General features: G+C 29.1%; 1 protein-coding gene across 1 annotated transcript in view; it reads left to right on the plus strand.

The window, feature by feature from the left end:
- The window catches only part of LOC145181481 (patatin-like phospholipase domain-containing protein 7), a 31194-nt gene extending 18426 nt beyond the window's left edge, over positions 1–12768 (plus strand). The window contains exons 20-42 of the mRNA XM_090099634.1: positions 36–159; positions 238–287; positions 441–504; positions 588–678; positions 994–1098; positions 1220–1283; positions 1704–1872; positions 2474–2614; positions 6066–6113; positions 6205–6239; positions 7276–7353; positions 7483–7526; positions 7707–7819; positions 7918–7981; positions 8057–8109; positions 8216–8285; positions 8400–8516; positions 8960–9108; positions 10567–10679; positions 11047–11086; positions 11263–11364; positions 11870–12079; positions 12581–12768. Coding sequence (XP_089955760.1) covers positions 36–159; positions 238–287; positions 441–504; positions 588–678; positions 994–1098; positions 1220–1283; positions 1704–1872; positions 2474–2614; positions 6066–6113; positions 6205–6239; positions 7276–7353; positions 7483–7526; positions 7707–7819; positions 7918–7981; positions 8057–8109; positions 8216–8285; positions 8400–8516; positions 8960–9108; positions 10567–10679; positions 11047–11086; positions 11263–11364; positions 11870–12079; positions 12581–12634 — 2098 coding nt within the window. The 3' untranslated portion in view covers positions 12635–12768. The remainder of the gene's footprint in view (positions 1–35; positions 160–237; positions 288–440; positions 505–587; positions 679–993; positions 1099–1219; positions 1284–1703; positions 1873–2473; positions 2615–6065; positions 6114–6204; positions 6240–7275; positions 7354–7482; positions 7527–7706; positions 7820–7917; positions 7982–8056; positions 8110–8215; positions 8286–8399; positions 8517–8959; positions 9109–10566; positions 10680–11046; positions 11087–11262; positions 11365–11869; positions 12080–12580) is intronic.
- The last annotated feature ends 4255 nt before the right edge of the window (positions 12769–17023 follow it).

Below are 17023 nucleotides of genomic sequence, written 5' to 3' on the forward strand. Positions count from 1 at the left end.
ATTTAATTGATCAAGCATCAATGCTGGTTGTTTAGACAAAATGATGAGCCAGACTCTCTTTACATTGTGCTCAATGGTCGTCTTCGTGCTGTTCGTACTCATAGTAATGGGCAAAAAGAAATAGTAAATGAATATGGGCGTGGCGAGTTTGTTGGACTGGTATGACTTTTAAGTTAGAGTTATAGTCTAAAATTAAAAATTTCTAACATTTCTTAGTCGACCAAAATTTTGTGGTAGGTTGAGGCACTTACACATACAGAGAGAACTGAGTCAGTACATGCAATAAGGTATTTTATAATCTTTTATACATTCAGTTTTATACAGCTGTTTTTTTGTCAAAAAAATTTTCTCATACCTTCTATCTATTTTATATTTCTGAATATACAGCAAATACTTTAGTTATATTCAATTTTTGATATATATTTTTCATCACTTAACAGAGACACAGAGTTAGCTCAAATACCTGAGGGCTTGTTGAGCACTATAAAGCTATGCTATCCACAAGTATGTTACAATTCTTTCTTGGTCTTCATTTATTTGCTGGTTTGATAATTAACAATTATGGTTATAATGCTATCATCACACAGGTTGTTTCACGTCTAATACAATTATTGGGTGAGCGGTTGATCACAAAAATGAAAAAAAGCTCACGATTGCATTTGACTGATTCAAAATTAGGTAATTCAATGTGTCACAGCTTTGTTGCAAAGTTTTAGATTTTTTAGTGCAAGTTTACTAGCATGAGTTATTAATATAAAACATTAAACATGATATAAAATATGAGCATAAAAAATCCATTAAATTATAAAATTCATTTTTTATTTATTTTTATTTATTACTTACAATTACTAAAAATTATTTCTCTGTACTTATAAAAAAAATCTTTTCTTTTAATTTGCTAATTAAATGTTTGGGAGAAAAGTTAGAGTCAAAACATTTCATACATAAATTTCTCAGTAAATGCTTATGATAATCATTTCTTGATTTATACAGAGAGAGTTGCTAAGAATTTAGGAACATTAGCAGTCATACCAGCATCAAATTCTGTTCCTCTTCATAACTTTACATTTGAACTGGGACTAGCTATTAGTGATATTGGTAAGAGAAATATGTTTTCATTTTAATTGTGAAAAGTTTTTGTTACTCTTATACTCAGTATGAGATTTAGTATTCAGTACACTTACATCTGTAATTCAGAACATATTTGGTCATATCTTAGGTCCTACTCTAGTTTTGACTAGCGATGTAATCAAAAAAAGATTGGGTAATGCTGTCCTAGAAAAGTAAGAGTTTTTCTCATGTAGTTGAAAAGCAATGCTTTTTCTCAAACACACACACATATGAACACAAAGCTGTGTTTGCTAAATTTATTTTAAGAACGTAATTACAATAAAAATGTAATAAAAAAAAAAAAATCCTGCAATCATATACTAAGAACTATTAGAATTGAGATGGTTTAGTATATAAAAATTATTAACTATAACTTTGTACTGCTAAAAGTAATAATGAACTGATTAAAAATTAGTAACTCTTATTCAAAAGTAACTTAGAGTAAAAGTGATAAAAGTAATCAGAGACAAATTTTAAGTTTAAAGAACTGCATAAAACTCTCTGATCACTATTTTGAGCCCAATTTATATTAATCTATACTACAGTTCATAAAAAATTTATCTTTATGATAATCTATTGATTAATTTTTTCAGTATTCACGAATGTAATCTTTCTAATTGGCTCTCCCATCAAGAAGATATCCATCAAATTGTGGTGTATCAGGCAGACATGACAATGACCGAATGGACTAAGAGATGTATAAGACAAGCTGATGCTATATTGATAGTTGGAAGAGTAGATGAAGATCCTCAAGTTGGAAAGGTTTTTTTTTGTTTGTATTGATTTGCTTTCCTGTCCCTGCCTTTTGTGTAAGCGTAAATGTATTTGTTTGTGCATGTGAGTCTTTCTGTGTCTATGAGTGTGTTTGTAAAGAAATTTAGAGTGGTAAAACTATTAAGTAAACTTAAAAACATGTTTTTATGTAAAAAAAAAAGAAAAGAAAAAAAAATTATATACCATAGAGTTGATAAAAACTGATGAAAAAAAATTGATTTGAGTTTTGTAGTTCTTTTCATTTTCAATTTGTTAAACATGATTCAGGTAATTGTTTTTTTGTTTGTTTTTTTTTTAACAAGATTATGAATTATTAAAAAAAGTCTTCAGGAAAGTTAAGCTGTAATATTGTAATATAATAGGTGATATTAAATTTTCAAGGATTTTGAGCGTAAGATACCAAAGAGAGGTTATGTAATGTTTTTTTTTTTTTTTTTCAATCAAACACACAATGATTCAATAGTAATATGCTCTGTATGTTCTAGGTTGTGTAAGTTTTATAAATTTTGTTGCTAAGATATTACTAAGTCAAATGCAGACTGCTCTTCTTAAATTACTAACTTTGTTGATAGATGTTATTTTGAATTAGCTCGAAGAACAACTGGAAAGAATGACATTAGTTCGTGCACAGAAAGATTTGATTCTTCTTCATGATGAAGAATCTTTTATTCAGCCAACAAACACAGTAGAATGGTTGAATGCTAGAGAATGGGTTTCTGCTCACTATCATGTAAGATTATGTTTTTATGGTTGCTATCTTTTCTTAAAGTGTTAAAAATGATACTTAAAAAAAAAGGGCTAATTGAATACTTTTTAAAAAAAGAATAAAAGAATTCAAAAGTATCTCAATTCAAGTTGTGCTGTTTAAATTTCCATGAATGGTACCAAAGCATTCTATTTAAAGTCAATAACTATTTTTGCAAAAGATGTCACAATTATAGAGAAATCTGTTAAAAACTTGAAAATCTATTTATATAAGTAGATTTTAACATTAATGTGAGAGAATTGTAGAGAAAAACATTTCTCAGTTTTACAATGACAAATTCTATTTGCAGATAAATTCTATTTTTGTTATAAAAGAAACATAAAATGATCTTATTATGTTCTTTGAAAGCAACATTGTATTTTATGAATAAGTTATGTATAAATTTAGGGTAGGGTTATTTTGGCCACTCTTTTTTGGGGCAGTTTTTTTATACAGAAAAAAATTTATTTGCAATCATATATTAATTTTCATTTCTGTCTTTTTGTTTACTATGAATATGATTTACCTTGATTTAAATGTATGACTCAAAAAATGTTGAAGTTAAGTTTCTTTTGTTAAAAATTAGGCAAATGATTGATGTTAAGTTTAGTATAATAATGATGACACAAATAAGAACTAGGACTTTGTACCAAGTGTGTGTAATTAGGAAAGCCTCAAAGTAGATTGTGGAGTTAGAATGCTTTAAAAAATTATTTTGAGCTTAAAAACCATTGTTTAATACAAAAGTTTTAAAATAAATATTGCAGATGCAAAAAAGATACGAGAACTGATCTGGACAAATTGTTTGATTTCTCCACAAAAGTAGCTCAAATACCATGAAAAACAAGCAATTAATAATAGAATAATAGAATGATTCTCCAGATGCAAGATACATCTACTTCTATCATGTCAACCATAAACAAATATTTAATGTACATTTATAAGCAAGAGTTTTGTTATATGTTACATGACACTGGGAGTCCTTCATCTACTTCAGATTCAGAGGGAGTGTTTAAAGTTCAATTGTCTACATTTAGTAAACTAATTTGATTGAAAAGAAAAACAACATTAGGTAAGAAGCAGCATATCTATAGAACAGAGTAAAGCTTTCTAAGTTATAGACTGGTTGTTCCAGTGATTTTTGTGTGACTTCTACAAGATTACTGAGTGGGTACTCAATAAACAGTAGGACAGTAGATCTATGTATTAACATATTGGAAAGAATTCTCTTCTATTCAAATAATTTATTGTTGGTTGCAAAAATGTAAGGCTTCTAATAGGTCTTTTAAGATTCTTTTAAGATTCAATTTTTGTTTAAGCTGGTTCTTATTATGTTGGAAAGAAAATTCTTTTACATTTTTATGAAATGGTTTAAATCATTAGATCCCTTTAAATAAACAGAATCTACAATATAATCAGGATTATTATCAACAACTCTCTATTTATTAGGCAAAGAGTAGATCTCATCCTTGCAGAAGCTCAGTTGAAGATCTCATCCATCATGATAAATTTATGAACATCCACTTCAAGTTTGCAAGCATTGAAGCTCTTCTCTGGCACGTTAAATTGCAGGGTATGAGTCCTGGATCCTCCTCCATCAGTTAGCGCAATGATTCAGAATCAATTTCAGTTGGACAACCAGACCTTGTATGATCCTTGAGTTGGAAGTCATTAGAATGAAAGCATTGAAACCAACTTTGATAAGTGCATTTGGTAATACTGCCTCTGCTTAGGGCTTGTCAAATGTTATGTTTAGCTTAATTAGCAGAATGACCAAGCTGGAACTTATACAACTGACAAATATGGGATTTCTGATCTGACTTTGTGTGAAGTGAATCACCTGTACTAGTTTACATTGTTTCATGGAAATTATGAAAATAATGTACCATTGGTGCATTAAAACAAAATGCTAGAACATTTAGAAAATTATAGAGCTTCCTGTGTTCTAATGAGATTTATTTGTAATGCTGCAAGTGGAAACCCAATAGGAAAATGGGTTCTAAATTAAAATCCAATATCTCAAGAATGATTTGATGTGATAAAGTAAAACTTGTAACTTGAAAGAATTTTCTTTTAATTTTGCACTGTAGTTCTAAAATTTCAGACCAAATTTTAAGAGAATATAGTGTAACTGGGGTAATTTTTATTGGAATACAAACTGTATTAAGGTGGTCTATAAAATTTTTATTTTCAAAAATCTACATTGCAACTTATCAATGATCTAAAAAAGAGTTTGAAATAGTACATGCATATGATTAATAAACAATAGTTTCTTTCTATATCCAATTGTACCAATGCACCAACTTAGTAACAACATAAATACAACAGACAGTTGTAGATGTTTGGTACCTATTGATTAAAATGTGCACCCTTACAAATTTAGTTGGCTTTTAAAGGTCCTTACAGCAAAGTTCTGGCAACAATAATGGAACCATGTTAGTTAGAACTTTAGGTCTTTTTTAATATAACAAGCTTTCTCTTTTTTCCTCTTATTTTCTTTCACTACACTTTTTGCTTCATAATTATATCTAATCCTGCCATGCAACCCTTACTGCTTTCTCCTAAATGTCAAAAATTTGTTGCACTGCTAACATTCTCTCAACACCATGTTCAGCTTGTTGTGATAGAAGAGGATTGACAAAGTCTATTACAATAAGGGCAATTTTTTAGGCTGATAAAGTCTAGAGGCTAGTCCGTCAATCAGCCAGACTTGAGACTGGTATCTTGTCTTTAGTGTTTTCTAATTTGTATTTGTTTTGGTGACCATTGCAAACCAGTGACTACTAAAATAAGTAAAATAATCACATAACAGAATTGATAATTGAGCAAAATGGGATGTTTCTCAGTTTTTTCTTGATGCAATATCTATGTTAAAATAGAAAACTAATGATCTGTAGTAAGCATGCAAAGCATGTAGTGTTAAGTTAGCAATATATTGGATTGAATTTATTATTTATTTATAATTTTAAATCGGCTAAACCAGTGAATTGGTGAAGTAATGCATTTCTAAACTATACATTCACAAATTTGGTGGAATTCTATTAGTACCACTTACATCAAACATGCTAAATACTTTCATAACTTTCATTTAGTAATTTTTAAATAACCTAAATTTGTGTAAATAAACTACTAATGTGAAAATCAATTGAATGAGAAATTATATGGTGGAACTTCAGAAACTCTGTACAACCTCTAGATATTCACCTAATGATACAAAACTTTACCAGATTTTTTTTATTATTATTTTATGTTGGACTTATTTGATGCTTTCCAACTTGCCATAATATTAAATTAATTTTCTTCTATATACTTGTGGACTTCTCTAAAGTGTATACCAAATGTGCAATATATTTTGGAGTTACAATTGTACATTGTATAATGTAAAATTTTGGAATTATCTGGTTGTATGATTTACTTTTTTTCTGTAATGATTTAGATAAGATGTCCGAAGAAAATATTTAAAAGAAAACTTCTTTCAGATAGAGTAAGTCGGTAATAAATCATTCCTCCTTTTTAAGTAAATTTTTTTCTGTAAATATTTTAAAAGAATTTTATGATACCATGTTTGTTTTTAGTATGCTGAAGATCCTAATTATGAGTGCCCTTCAAAGTAATTTTTTTTTTAATTTAATTGTGTGTGATTTTATTATTACATAATAATTACAATAACACCAATAACAATACTAATAATAGTAGTAATAGTAATGATAATGAAAATTAAAATGATAAAAGTAGTATTTTTAACAATAATAACAATCTTATGAACAAATAAAATTATTATTATCATTGTGATAATGATAATTATTGCTTTATAATTATTATAATAATAATCACTTTGTTATAGTAAAAATCACATAATTGAAATAATAATCAGTATAATAATAATAAAGTAGTAGTAATAAAAACTATAACAGCGTAAAGTTATAAAAATGTTAAACTTTTGTGTTGGCCTCCTATTTTGCAATGAAATACAAGTTGTAGGCTTTATTGATTATGTAATCTGTGAGTTGCACATCAAACCTTACTTTATTCAGTGATTTATATCACGGAAAATACTGACAAAGTACATTTTTAAACATTATTTTCTTTTTTTAAAAAAAGATTTTTTGCATAGGTGAAAAGATACTGTTTAGTTGCATTTAATCCAAACTGTCCCATTATCTTCTTTTTGGTTGCAAAAATGAGCAAAGCAAACCACTTACCTTCTGTCATTGTTCTGCTTCTAGTAGTAAGATACAATATTTTGATGAGAAATTTGCATCTATATTTTGTGCCAAAAATATATTTTTGATAAAAGCTTAACAACTTATAACATTTTCCATCTTTTCATAAAGTTTAAATATAAATACGTAATAGAGGACTTTATTACAATATAATTTTCTAAAGAAAATTTCAGAAAAAATATACAAAAAGTGAAAAATAAAGATAATAGTTTTAGGAGCTTTTAGAGTTCTTTTTTTTTTTTATTGTTAAGTATAGGTGTAGGACTCCATGTGTAAATAATGAGATGTGAAAAAAGTTCCAAGTTAACTTGACTTAATGTCAAACATTTAAAAGGAAACAATTTTATATATATATTTATGCTGCATGTTAAATATACATATTTAAGAATTGTTTCTGTAAGAGTTCCATTCCTTTCTATTTAGACATTCTGACTTTGCTCGATTGGCCAGAGTTTTAACTGGAACTTCTATAGGTTTAGTATTGGGAGGTGGAGGTGCAAGGTACTAATTTTAATTCATTCTTATCTATTCTTTCCTGACATTTGACCTGATATTTAATCTGTTCTTATGTTTTGTATAGTTTCATGAGAATAGCTAATGTTTTTATTAACATGTTTTTTACAATTACAGGGGAATAGCTCACATTGGTATTATTAAAGCTTTGAGAGAAGCAGGTTTTTTGCTTTCTACTTACTGTTTGTAATTTCTATACTTTAAAATGTTTCTACAATTACTTTGTGTAACTAATATCAAGGAGTGATTTTAAAATTAAGTTAAATAAATTTTTTATTGCTAATTTTCAAAAATCTGTCCTCTTAAAATCTGTTGAAGACAAATTTTTTATTTACCTTTAGACATTCCTATTGATTCAGTGGGCGGTACAAGTATGGGAGCATTTGTAGGTGCACTCTATGCAAAACAAGGATGTGTTGTAAAAACAATTCAACAATGCCGAGAGGGTTGCAGGGTATTAATTTATCTAAGTATCAATCTTTGATTTATAGTTGTTTTTGAACTCTAGCTTAAAATCATTTTCTTTGTTGATTTTTTGCTATTTTTATCAAGAAAATGGCGTCAATGTGGCGTAAAGTACTTGACATGACATACCCATACACTTCTCTTTTCTCAGGTATCATTTCTCTACTGCTTTTTGTGCAAAGAAAGCATTTACATTCTTAAATGATTCTTAGTTTTATTTCTTTAGGAAAGGCTTTTAATTCAGAAATTCATTCAACATTTGGCGACATAAAAATTGAGGTATAACTTTTGTTCTTTTTTAAGCAGACTTTCAAAAATGATTTTGAATTATTATTGAATCATTTTGTTATTATCATTGCATAAATTAGTTTACTATATGCTCTAGGACATGTTACTGCCATACTTTTGCGTGACAACTGATATTAATGAGTCTAAAATGAAAATCCATCAAACTGGTATATTAACATTTATTTTCTATTTCATTAAAGTTTCTTTTTCAATTAGTAATTCAGTGAAGAAGACTCTAAATTTAGCAAATAGATTTTCTATGTGACTTATTTTCATATTAGGTTGCTGCTGGAGATATGTGCGAGCTAGTATGTCCTTATCTGGCTATCTTCCCCCTATGTGTGATCCTGTAGATGGTCATCTACTACTAGATGGAGGATATGTGAACAACTTACCAGGCTAGTTTACACTTTTCCCACTAAACAAAAATAATAAAAATTTCAGATAATAAAAATGTTTAATACTAATTCGTTATTTAGATTATTAATACTAATTCATTATTTAGATTAATATTCATAAGGAAGTGTTCTAATTATCAATTTTAACTTGTTTAGATTTTGTTAAAAAAAAATTTTATTTATGTATATTGAAAGTTCTTTACTTACTTTTTCCTTTTTAGCTTTTTATTTTGTAAATTCAGTATATGCTTAATTTGTAAATACAGTATATATACATGATAAAAAAAGCCTTTAATTAATAACAATTATAACCGTTAAAATCTAAAGCTGTAGTTTTTAACTGACCAAAATCAAAGTTTATATGTTTGAATAGTATTTTAAAATTTTATTGTTTTTAGTAGCAACATGTTTGTGTATTATTGGGATTACCCCTTTTTTTTCAGGGGATGTCATGCGATCGTTAGGTGTTAAAACTATTATATGCGTTGATGTTGGCTCAGAAGATGAAGTGGCTCTTACAAATTTTGGTGACACACTATCTGGCTGGTGGATGTTATGGAAGAAATTTAATCCTTTTGCTTCACCTGTCAGAGTATGAGTTAACAAGTTTTTGTTTTTTTTTTTGTTTTTTTTTTTTTTTACTTTGGGAGTTAAGATTTAGCAAACTGCAAAAGCTTAAACATTCGCTATTTACAGGGTGCAGCAGCGATTTGCGAATTTTTTAGAATATTTTTCAAAATGAATTTTTAAAGCACTAAAAAACTATATTCATAAAGATTAAAAAGAATTATAAAAATTCATAAAGAAGATAAATACTTTTCCCACTTTAACATTCAATTAGGTTTTCTTTTTTTTGATCACTGCCTCAAGCCTAGGACAGAAGGACTGGCAGATATTTATTATACAGTCCCTTGATATTGATTTCCTAGCACAGGTAATTGATGCCTTTAGTAACTTGACACTTGAGTGGGCCTTTTTGCAAGCTTTACTCTCAACTACGCTCCAAACACTATAGTCAAGGGGATTCAGGTCAGGGCTGGATAGTGGCCAAAAGTGTTTGGGCCAGAAATTAGCCATATTGTCCTGAAGATATTGTTAAGTTTTTCTGGACCCATGACAAGGTGTATTGTTCTGTTGAAAAATGTAATTGTTTTCTAGGAATGTCTTCTTCAGCCATGGCACCACATAGCGTTTTAGTAAGCTTATATACACATCAGAGGTAACTTTTTCTTTCTCTTTGATGTGGATGGGTGGACATTTCTCTCCATTAGAAGCGATGATTCCTAGCATCATGATGGACTGAGGGTGCTTGGTGTGATACACAGGTGGTGCTTTCTCACTCTTTTGCACAATGAATCTGTCATTACACCTATCTATCACACAGTCAACACTAAAAAGTTTTTTATCTGAGAAAACAATAACTGTTGACAAAGCATGACTTTTTAACTGATTCAGAAGTTTCTTTGATTGCTCCAATCGTAAAGTTTTTTGTCTTTCTGTCAAAAGTTGACATAAAGGTTGGGCCACACTGACTTTTCCAAGTGTTTTTAGAGTTCTTCTGATTGTCCTCTCATCAATATTGAACAATTTTACTTTCTTTTTATTGGATACAGTAGGATTCTTTTCAACATACTTTTTAAGCTTTTTTGTAAACTTTTTATCAACTTTTTTGTTCACAGGAGATGGCATTTTGGCTCTCTCAGCACTGTCACGTTTTTTCACTTTGTAAAATGTAGTTTTAGATACTCCAGAAACACTAATCACTTCATGTGCAGGCAAACCTGCGTGAATCAAATTTAAAGCTTTGGTTCTTTTAACTTCCATTGTAAAACTTTTAACTAAAATGTTTTTTATTCACAATTTTATTAAAATCTAAGATGGTCATTGAACATTAATCAACAAAAACAAATTGCAAAAGTATTTTATTTACATCACAAAACCTAGCCAAAAATTGGTTTGCGAATCGCTGCCGCACCCTGTAAATTTTATCTTAAAATCAGATTAAAAATTGTAAAACAGGCAAAAGATCAAAAATATTTTTTGTGTTTAGATTCCTGATATGAATGGCATACAATCCCGGCTTGCATATGTGTCTTGTGTGGGGAAACTTGAAGAAGTGAAGAATAGCAGTTTTTACAATTATATACGACCACCTATTAATAGGTTTATGACCCTTAAGTTATGTCTGCATATGTTTAATTTTGACTTAATAGAAACCTTGTCTAGAAAAACAGAAAGGATGCAGGGTTTTCCATTTGCTCATTCAAGACAGGGCATGAAACTAAATTGAAACATTCGCCAAAGTTTTTGATTTAGTAAATAATAAAATTTGCTCCCAGATTTAGCACTCTTAGTTTTACTACTTCACCAATTTTTTCTTTATAAATAGGTATATTTATTTATTGTAGAGTATTTTACCATACAGCTCAGACTCAGTTGTTAAGAGAGAGAACTTTTAACTTATTGCATGTTTGTTTGATTATTTAAACTAGCTCTGTTGTTTATTTTTTTAATATTGATAATTCTGTAGATTTAAAACTCTACAATTTGGCAGCTTTGATGAGATATTGGTAAGTTAATTTTGAATTCATGTTTTAAAACTTGCAAAATTTAAATATTTAATGAAGTAATATGATTTAATGAAAAATGCGGTCTTTTTAATACTTCATTTTTCCAGTTGCAATTACAATCTTCATAGAACCTGATATCTATACTTTGAGTTATGAATTTATTTTTTGTTTAACAGGACTGCGGGTACCAACATGCAAAGGCTGTTTTAGAGGGATTAATAAAGTCTGACCGATTGATGAAGACTGAATCAAATCCAAAGTCAAGGCAGATTACAGTGGTGAGGTTCTTTTTTCCATCAGAATAATCAAATGATATTACTCACATTTACTGATATGATGATCTTGACCAAAAGTTGTTTATTGACCATTCTAACATTTTTTTTTTTTTTTTTTTGTTTTTATTTATACTTTGAAATTAGCACGGTTGATTTTAAAGATCTGTGCACCGCATTGATATGATTAACTGCATATGGAAAATATTTCCGAACCGAGCATGGAAATTATTTCCGAATCGAGTGTCACCTAAATTGCGGTGACAATTTTTGTCACTGCGGTGAGAAACCGCATTGTACCAATGCGGTGAAAATTTAAATTTTAACTCTGTGCACGCCCCAAGATATGTAAGTTGGTTTAGTAGAATAACCAGTTTTGCGTTAAAAAGTAAAAAAACACACCGACAATGTAACAAGATTTCTTCACCGTTCACCGCATTGATGTGGTGCGCAGAACCTTAGGATAATTTGTAAAAATAGGCGTTAATGTCTAAAAAATATTATCTTTAAGCACAACAGTACTGCCCCATCTTTTACTGACCTTGCGGAATTAGTATCTCGAATAAAACCAGCAGCAGCTATAAGTGCGAAGATTTTTGATTACTATTCTGAAGATGATGAAGACGGATACAATAACATGGAATACGAGAGAGGAACTGCATCTGATCTAGAATACTTTGCAGAATCTTACCTCAGTGCCCCTGAAGAAGTAGGATATGAGGTAATTAAATCTTAGCGAGCAGAAATTTGCTTTTATTAAACTCAATCTATACGCTAAAATTAGCTTCTGCACATTTATTATGATTTTATAATTACTTATTACTTATGTACTATATATAATTATGATGGTTATGATTTTGATTTTTTGTAACTTGTTTTCATTTAAGCTACTAATATTTCTATTTGCTATGAGTTAAGAGTAAAAAAAGTTTGCATGGTAGTACATACTTATAGCCACAAACAGACTTTTGTATTGAAAGCCTAACAAACATTTGTTTGTCTTTATGTATTGGTTATTTTATTTCTGGACATTCAAGATTCTGAATTCTCCTCATATCTTTAACCGTTGAGAACCCAACAAATATTTTCTCAAACACTTGTTGGGTATGACACGAACATTTCCAAAAACGTTTTAGAAAATAATCTTAAAATTTGTGTTTGTTTCATAAAAGTTCTATATTCAGTGAAAATTTCTCTATCAACGTTTTGTTTTTTGCTATAGTCTGAAGATTTGAATCTATTACGAAGACGTCGCCAAAATTTGAAAGCCGTTTAAAGTTCACCCAGGAGACTGTCGATCAAAAAAATGACCTCTACAATAAGCCTTAAATATTTATTGATTCGATATTTTTCTTAAATGACTGGGTCAATAAGTCAGAGCAACCCTAAACTCTTATCAGTTCTTTTTTTTTTTTTTTTTTATAAAATCCATATTTTTAAGATTTATTTATTTATGAAATACAGTTTTATGTAATACAAAAAATACTATTTTCAAAGGTTTTAATATTGAAATATTTTATCCTGTAATGAAGAAACATTTTTTATTTGCTAGAAATCGTCATCGTTCAGAAAAGTTCTGGTAAAAATAATTAATCACCTCGGTCCTCTTAAACCAGTGTGGCGGGCGGGCTGTATTATTTTAACGTCGGTAAAAAAAAATGATATTAAAGTTTTACTATCTTATAAGTTTTTTAAACTATATATTAACAGCTCAATAAAATTTTAACGTTGAAAATTTTTAGCTGACAGTTTATGTTTATGCTGTTGTTGTTTTCTGGGGTGGAGATTAATCGGTATTTTATTTCTCGACTAACGATTAATTTTCACAAAGTTAATTTATTTATATGAATTTTTACGATTTACAAAAAGTAAATTTCAATTATTTTAAGGTTTCACCTCTCTTTTTTTCATCAGATTATATAAATATAAAGTTGTGCAAGTATAAATTAATTTGTATTAACATAAATTTATTAAGCAAGTATCTAATCTTGAAATCTCGGCCGCTTTTTGTCAACTTTTAAAGCCCATTTTCTTTCTTTTTGTTTTGCAGTTGTACTATTTGTAGCAGGAGACCATTCTAGTTTATATGAAATATGCAAAGTACACTCTAAGAACCGTCATCAATCTACGTCATTTAAAGTGGATAGTCCGTACTTTAGTTATCTTTGTTTATCTTTTTCTTTTTTCTTTTTTTTAAATTAATCATAATTTGAGTGTTAAATTTAAATGTATTTTAATTTTGGTTTTAGCCATTGTCATCAGCGTGTCTAAATAAAAATATTACTGTTATGTCAAAGTCCAGAAGTTTTTCATGTTTTGATCTCAAGTGCTAGAGCCTCCTCTTCTGGATAAAGTTGTAGAATTTCAGAATTAGTAAACAAATTTTTATAAGTTTTCTTTATTTTTATTGCTCATATTGGATAGTACTTGTAAAACTTGTGTTAGCTGCAGACAGCTACAGTTCAGACACAAATTGTTTCGTTATTACACAAACCGTAGACGAATACCATCAGAAAAGACATATTACTAAACTAATTCACATCATAAATAGACACACACTTACATCCATTCTTTAAGGGCAAAAAAGCATGCATAATTAAATGCAATCCATAAAATATTTGGAATAGCATCAAGACGAAAAGATGCTTTTTCACCAAAGCGAATAGGTTCGTGGAACAGAAAGAATATGAATAAAAATATTCTTAAGATTGAGTTTTACAAATGACAATTAAAATAATTAATATAATTAATAAAAACAATTAATATAATCTTTGTAACATTATTCAACTAATTTTTAAATACTACAAATACGTTTCTTTATCGAAAAATATTCATACAAAGATTGATGTTTAGCTCATGGGCACCTTAAATGCATATAGCGCTTTTAAGAAAGTGTTTCCAGAACTAAAAAAAGGCAAAATTAAATGTGCAGAGCTGAGTGTTCTATTTGTAAACTTGTAGTCTGAAATGCCTCATATTGTATGTATTTCAAAGACTTAGACAAATTTTACCAGCTGATTGTTATACAACTTTCGAGTGATTGCATTTCATACTAATCTGGTGCTTTAAATCTGTATGTTGCTTTAACTAGCTTGCAAAATAGTTTTCATCATGCTATTTCAAGAAAATACCTGCCACCGACAGCAGCTGTTGCCTCTCCATGAGTTGCGATTCTGTGAGAAATGAACAAATAATAATTAACTTCTGAAAGGTGAGTGAATAAAAATAATTTCTGAAATAGTAATAAGGTTCTTGTTGTAGAGGGAAAAAAGATAACCATCAAAATCTCATTTCGAAACTAAATTGAAATTGACAGCTACTTCATAAAATTTGACATATGACAAATAAACATACATTTCATACGCGGAAATATTAACGGAATATAAAAAATAACGACGGAATATAAAAAAGCGACTTACTTAAACATGGACAGAAGTAACTGGTGAAAATCAGCTAGTTTTTCAATTCGATGGGCTTGAAGGATTAAATCCTAATTTGGATTTATAAAGTTTTGCGCAACAATCTGCTTATTTCCTGTTTATAAAAAGAAGATAAATTTCAATTGATAGTTGCTAAGACAAATAGCACTAGAGAAAGCTGATACTATAAATGCAAAAACCAGATTTATCACTCTGCTTTCATATAGTAATGTGCCAGAAATGAAACAAATTTGGGGGCTTTTACTTTATATAGAATTAGTGCATTATCCAAACAACGAAGCCTGTTGGAATACAACCTCTATACAGAAATAATTTTGTATCTTCAATAATGTCAAGGATCAGGGGTAGAGAGAGAGTAAAGAGTTATTATTACATGATTTTTTTAAATGATAGTCATATTAATTTTTTTTTTTTTATAAATGATCAAGATCATGACATCAATTTATTATTCTTTACTTACGTTCTAACTTATGTTCCGGCTTCTTCATCATTTAAGGCCTTACACTTTAGCTAAAGATTTTTTCATTGAAAAGATCTCGTGATATTAGGAGAAATCTATTAGCTTGCATACTTATTACGTTAACTTTTGGTAAAATACTTGTTATGATTCTTTCTTTAACAGAAAAAAAATTTTTTTACTACAAAAATTTTTTCATCATCCATAAAAATAGTGAAAATAAAGCCCGGTTTCTTTATCTTCATGAAATGTGAAAATAAATTCCGAACACTTCGTTACTTTTGGGCAAAAACTTCGCTACTTTTTGAAGAGAAAATCAAAAGCATCTTCTTGGAAAGGGAAAATGGAACAGATTTTTAAAAAGAGAGTTTGGGAAAGAGAGAAAAGGGAATTCTGAAAAGAGAATTTGGGAAAGAGAGAAAAGAGATTTCTTAAAAGATCTAGGAGATTCTCTCGAGATTTAAAAAAAAAAAAAAGATTTTTAGAGAGAAACGAGATTTAGGAAGAAGGGGTAAAAAAATTGGTAAAAAATGAGAAGACTATTAAAATAAGAACATTTCTAATACAAGTGTGTATTTGCGTATTATATTGATATATAATTTTGGGTCAAGGAAGCTGAATTTTTACATCAAAAAAAATGTTTACAAACTTCCCTAACGCGTACTTGCGGGTTATGTGGATAATTTAGTCCATGTAAAATTAACTTTAAGTTGTGAAATTTGAGCGTTGAATTAACAAATATAATGTAATAAAATGATGTAACTCTTAATTTTGCATGTAATAAGATGAGATATTTTTGACGAGACATTTTTCTAATTTTAGTTCACGAATTTAACAGCACAAAAGCAATTGATTAGTTAAATTAAAGTTGAGTAAAAAAGAATTAAAAATTTAGTGATAATGATTAGAAAAAATTTGTTGCTTTACAAAGTAATCTATTCTGATGGAAGCGAGGGTAGGCGACCAAAAATATCATTTGAAGAGGGAAAACATCTGTAGGCTGGCATGACACCGAGTAAATATGAAGGAAGTACTTCAACAACCTACTAGTCGCTAAAGAAAAGCTCAATGATCTGATGCAAACTAAATGAAAAAAACTGTCTAATAAACAGAAGCTTAAGTCACAGTTTATTGCACAATGGGCGGCCGTAATATGGATTCCCGCCGCCTCTCTTCTGCAATAAACTGTGACTTAAGCTTCTTACCGTTAAGATAAGCAACTCGCATAACTCATCATCTAAATAGGAATCCCGGAGTATCGACCAGAGGATTGGTAGTTTTCTGAAGACAGTTTATCCAGACGTTTGAAATGCGTTTTACTGCGTAAAAATTCAAATACGTTTGTGGATGTTTCCTTAAATTGATTGAACTTTTGATGGTCCTCGTATTTGAAAATTCACAAAATACTCAAAATTCACGAGTTTCATGACCAATGTTAAAGGATCTACATCGCGCAGCTCTGTCATACTTGTCAAAAACTTTTTGGGTAATCATGCCGCACAAATGTGACAAACTCTGAACGTGATTATTACTCGATTATTTTCACAGCGATAATTGTGATTAATCTTTGTTTATGTAGTGAACTTAAATGAAAGTTTTCTTCGATGACATTCATGTGTGAACACCATCCTTTGCCATTTAGTATGAACCATTCATGTTTGAACACCATCCTTGCCATTTAGTTACAACCAATAACATACTTGAAAATTGTGTTAAAAACGCATCATTAAATGTCTTTAATATTATTTTTTTTTTACAATTGTAATTA

This window comes from Hydra viridissima, unplaced genomic scaffold (genome assembly GCF_058129835.1).
Source record: "Hydra viridissima isolate aposymbiotic clone 2 unplaced genomic scaffold, HvirCarnegie_v1 scaffold_10, whole genome shotgun sequence".
NCBI lineage: Eukaryota > Metazoa > Cnidaria > Hydrozoa > Anthoathecata > Hydridae > Hydra > Hydra viridissima.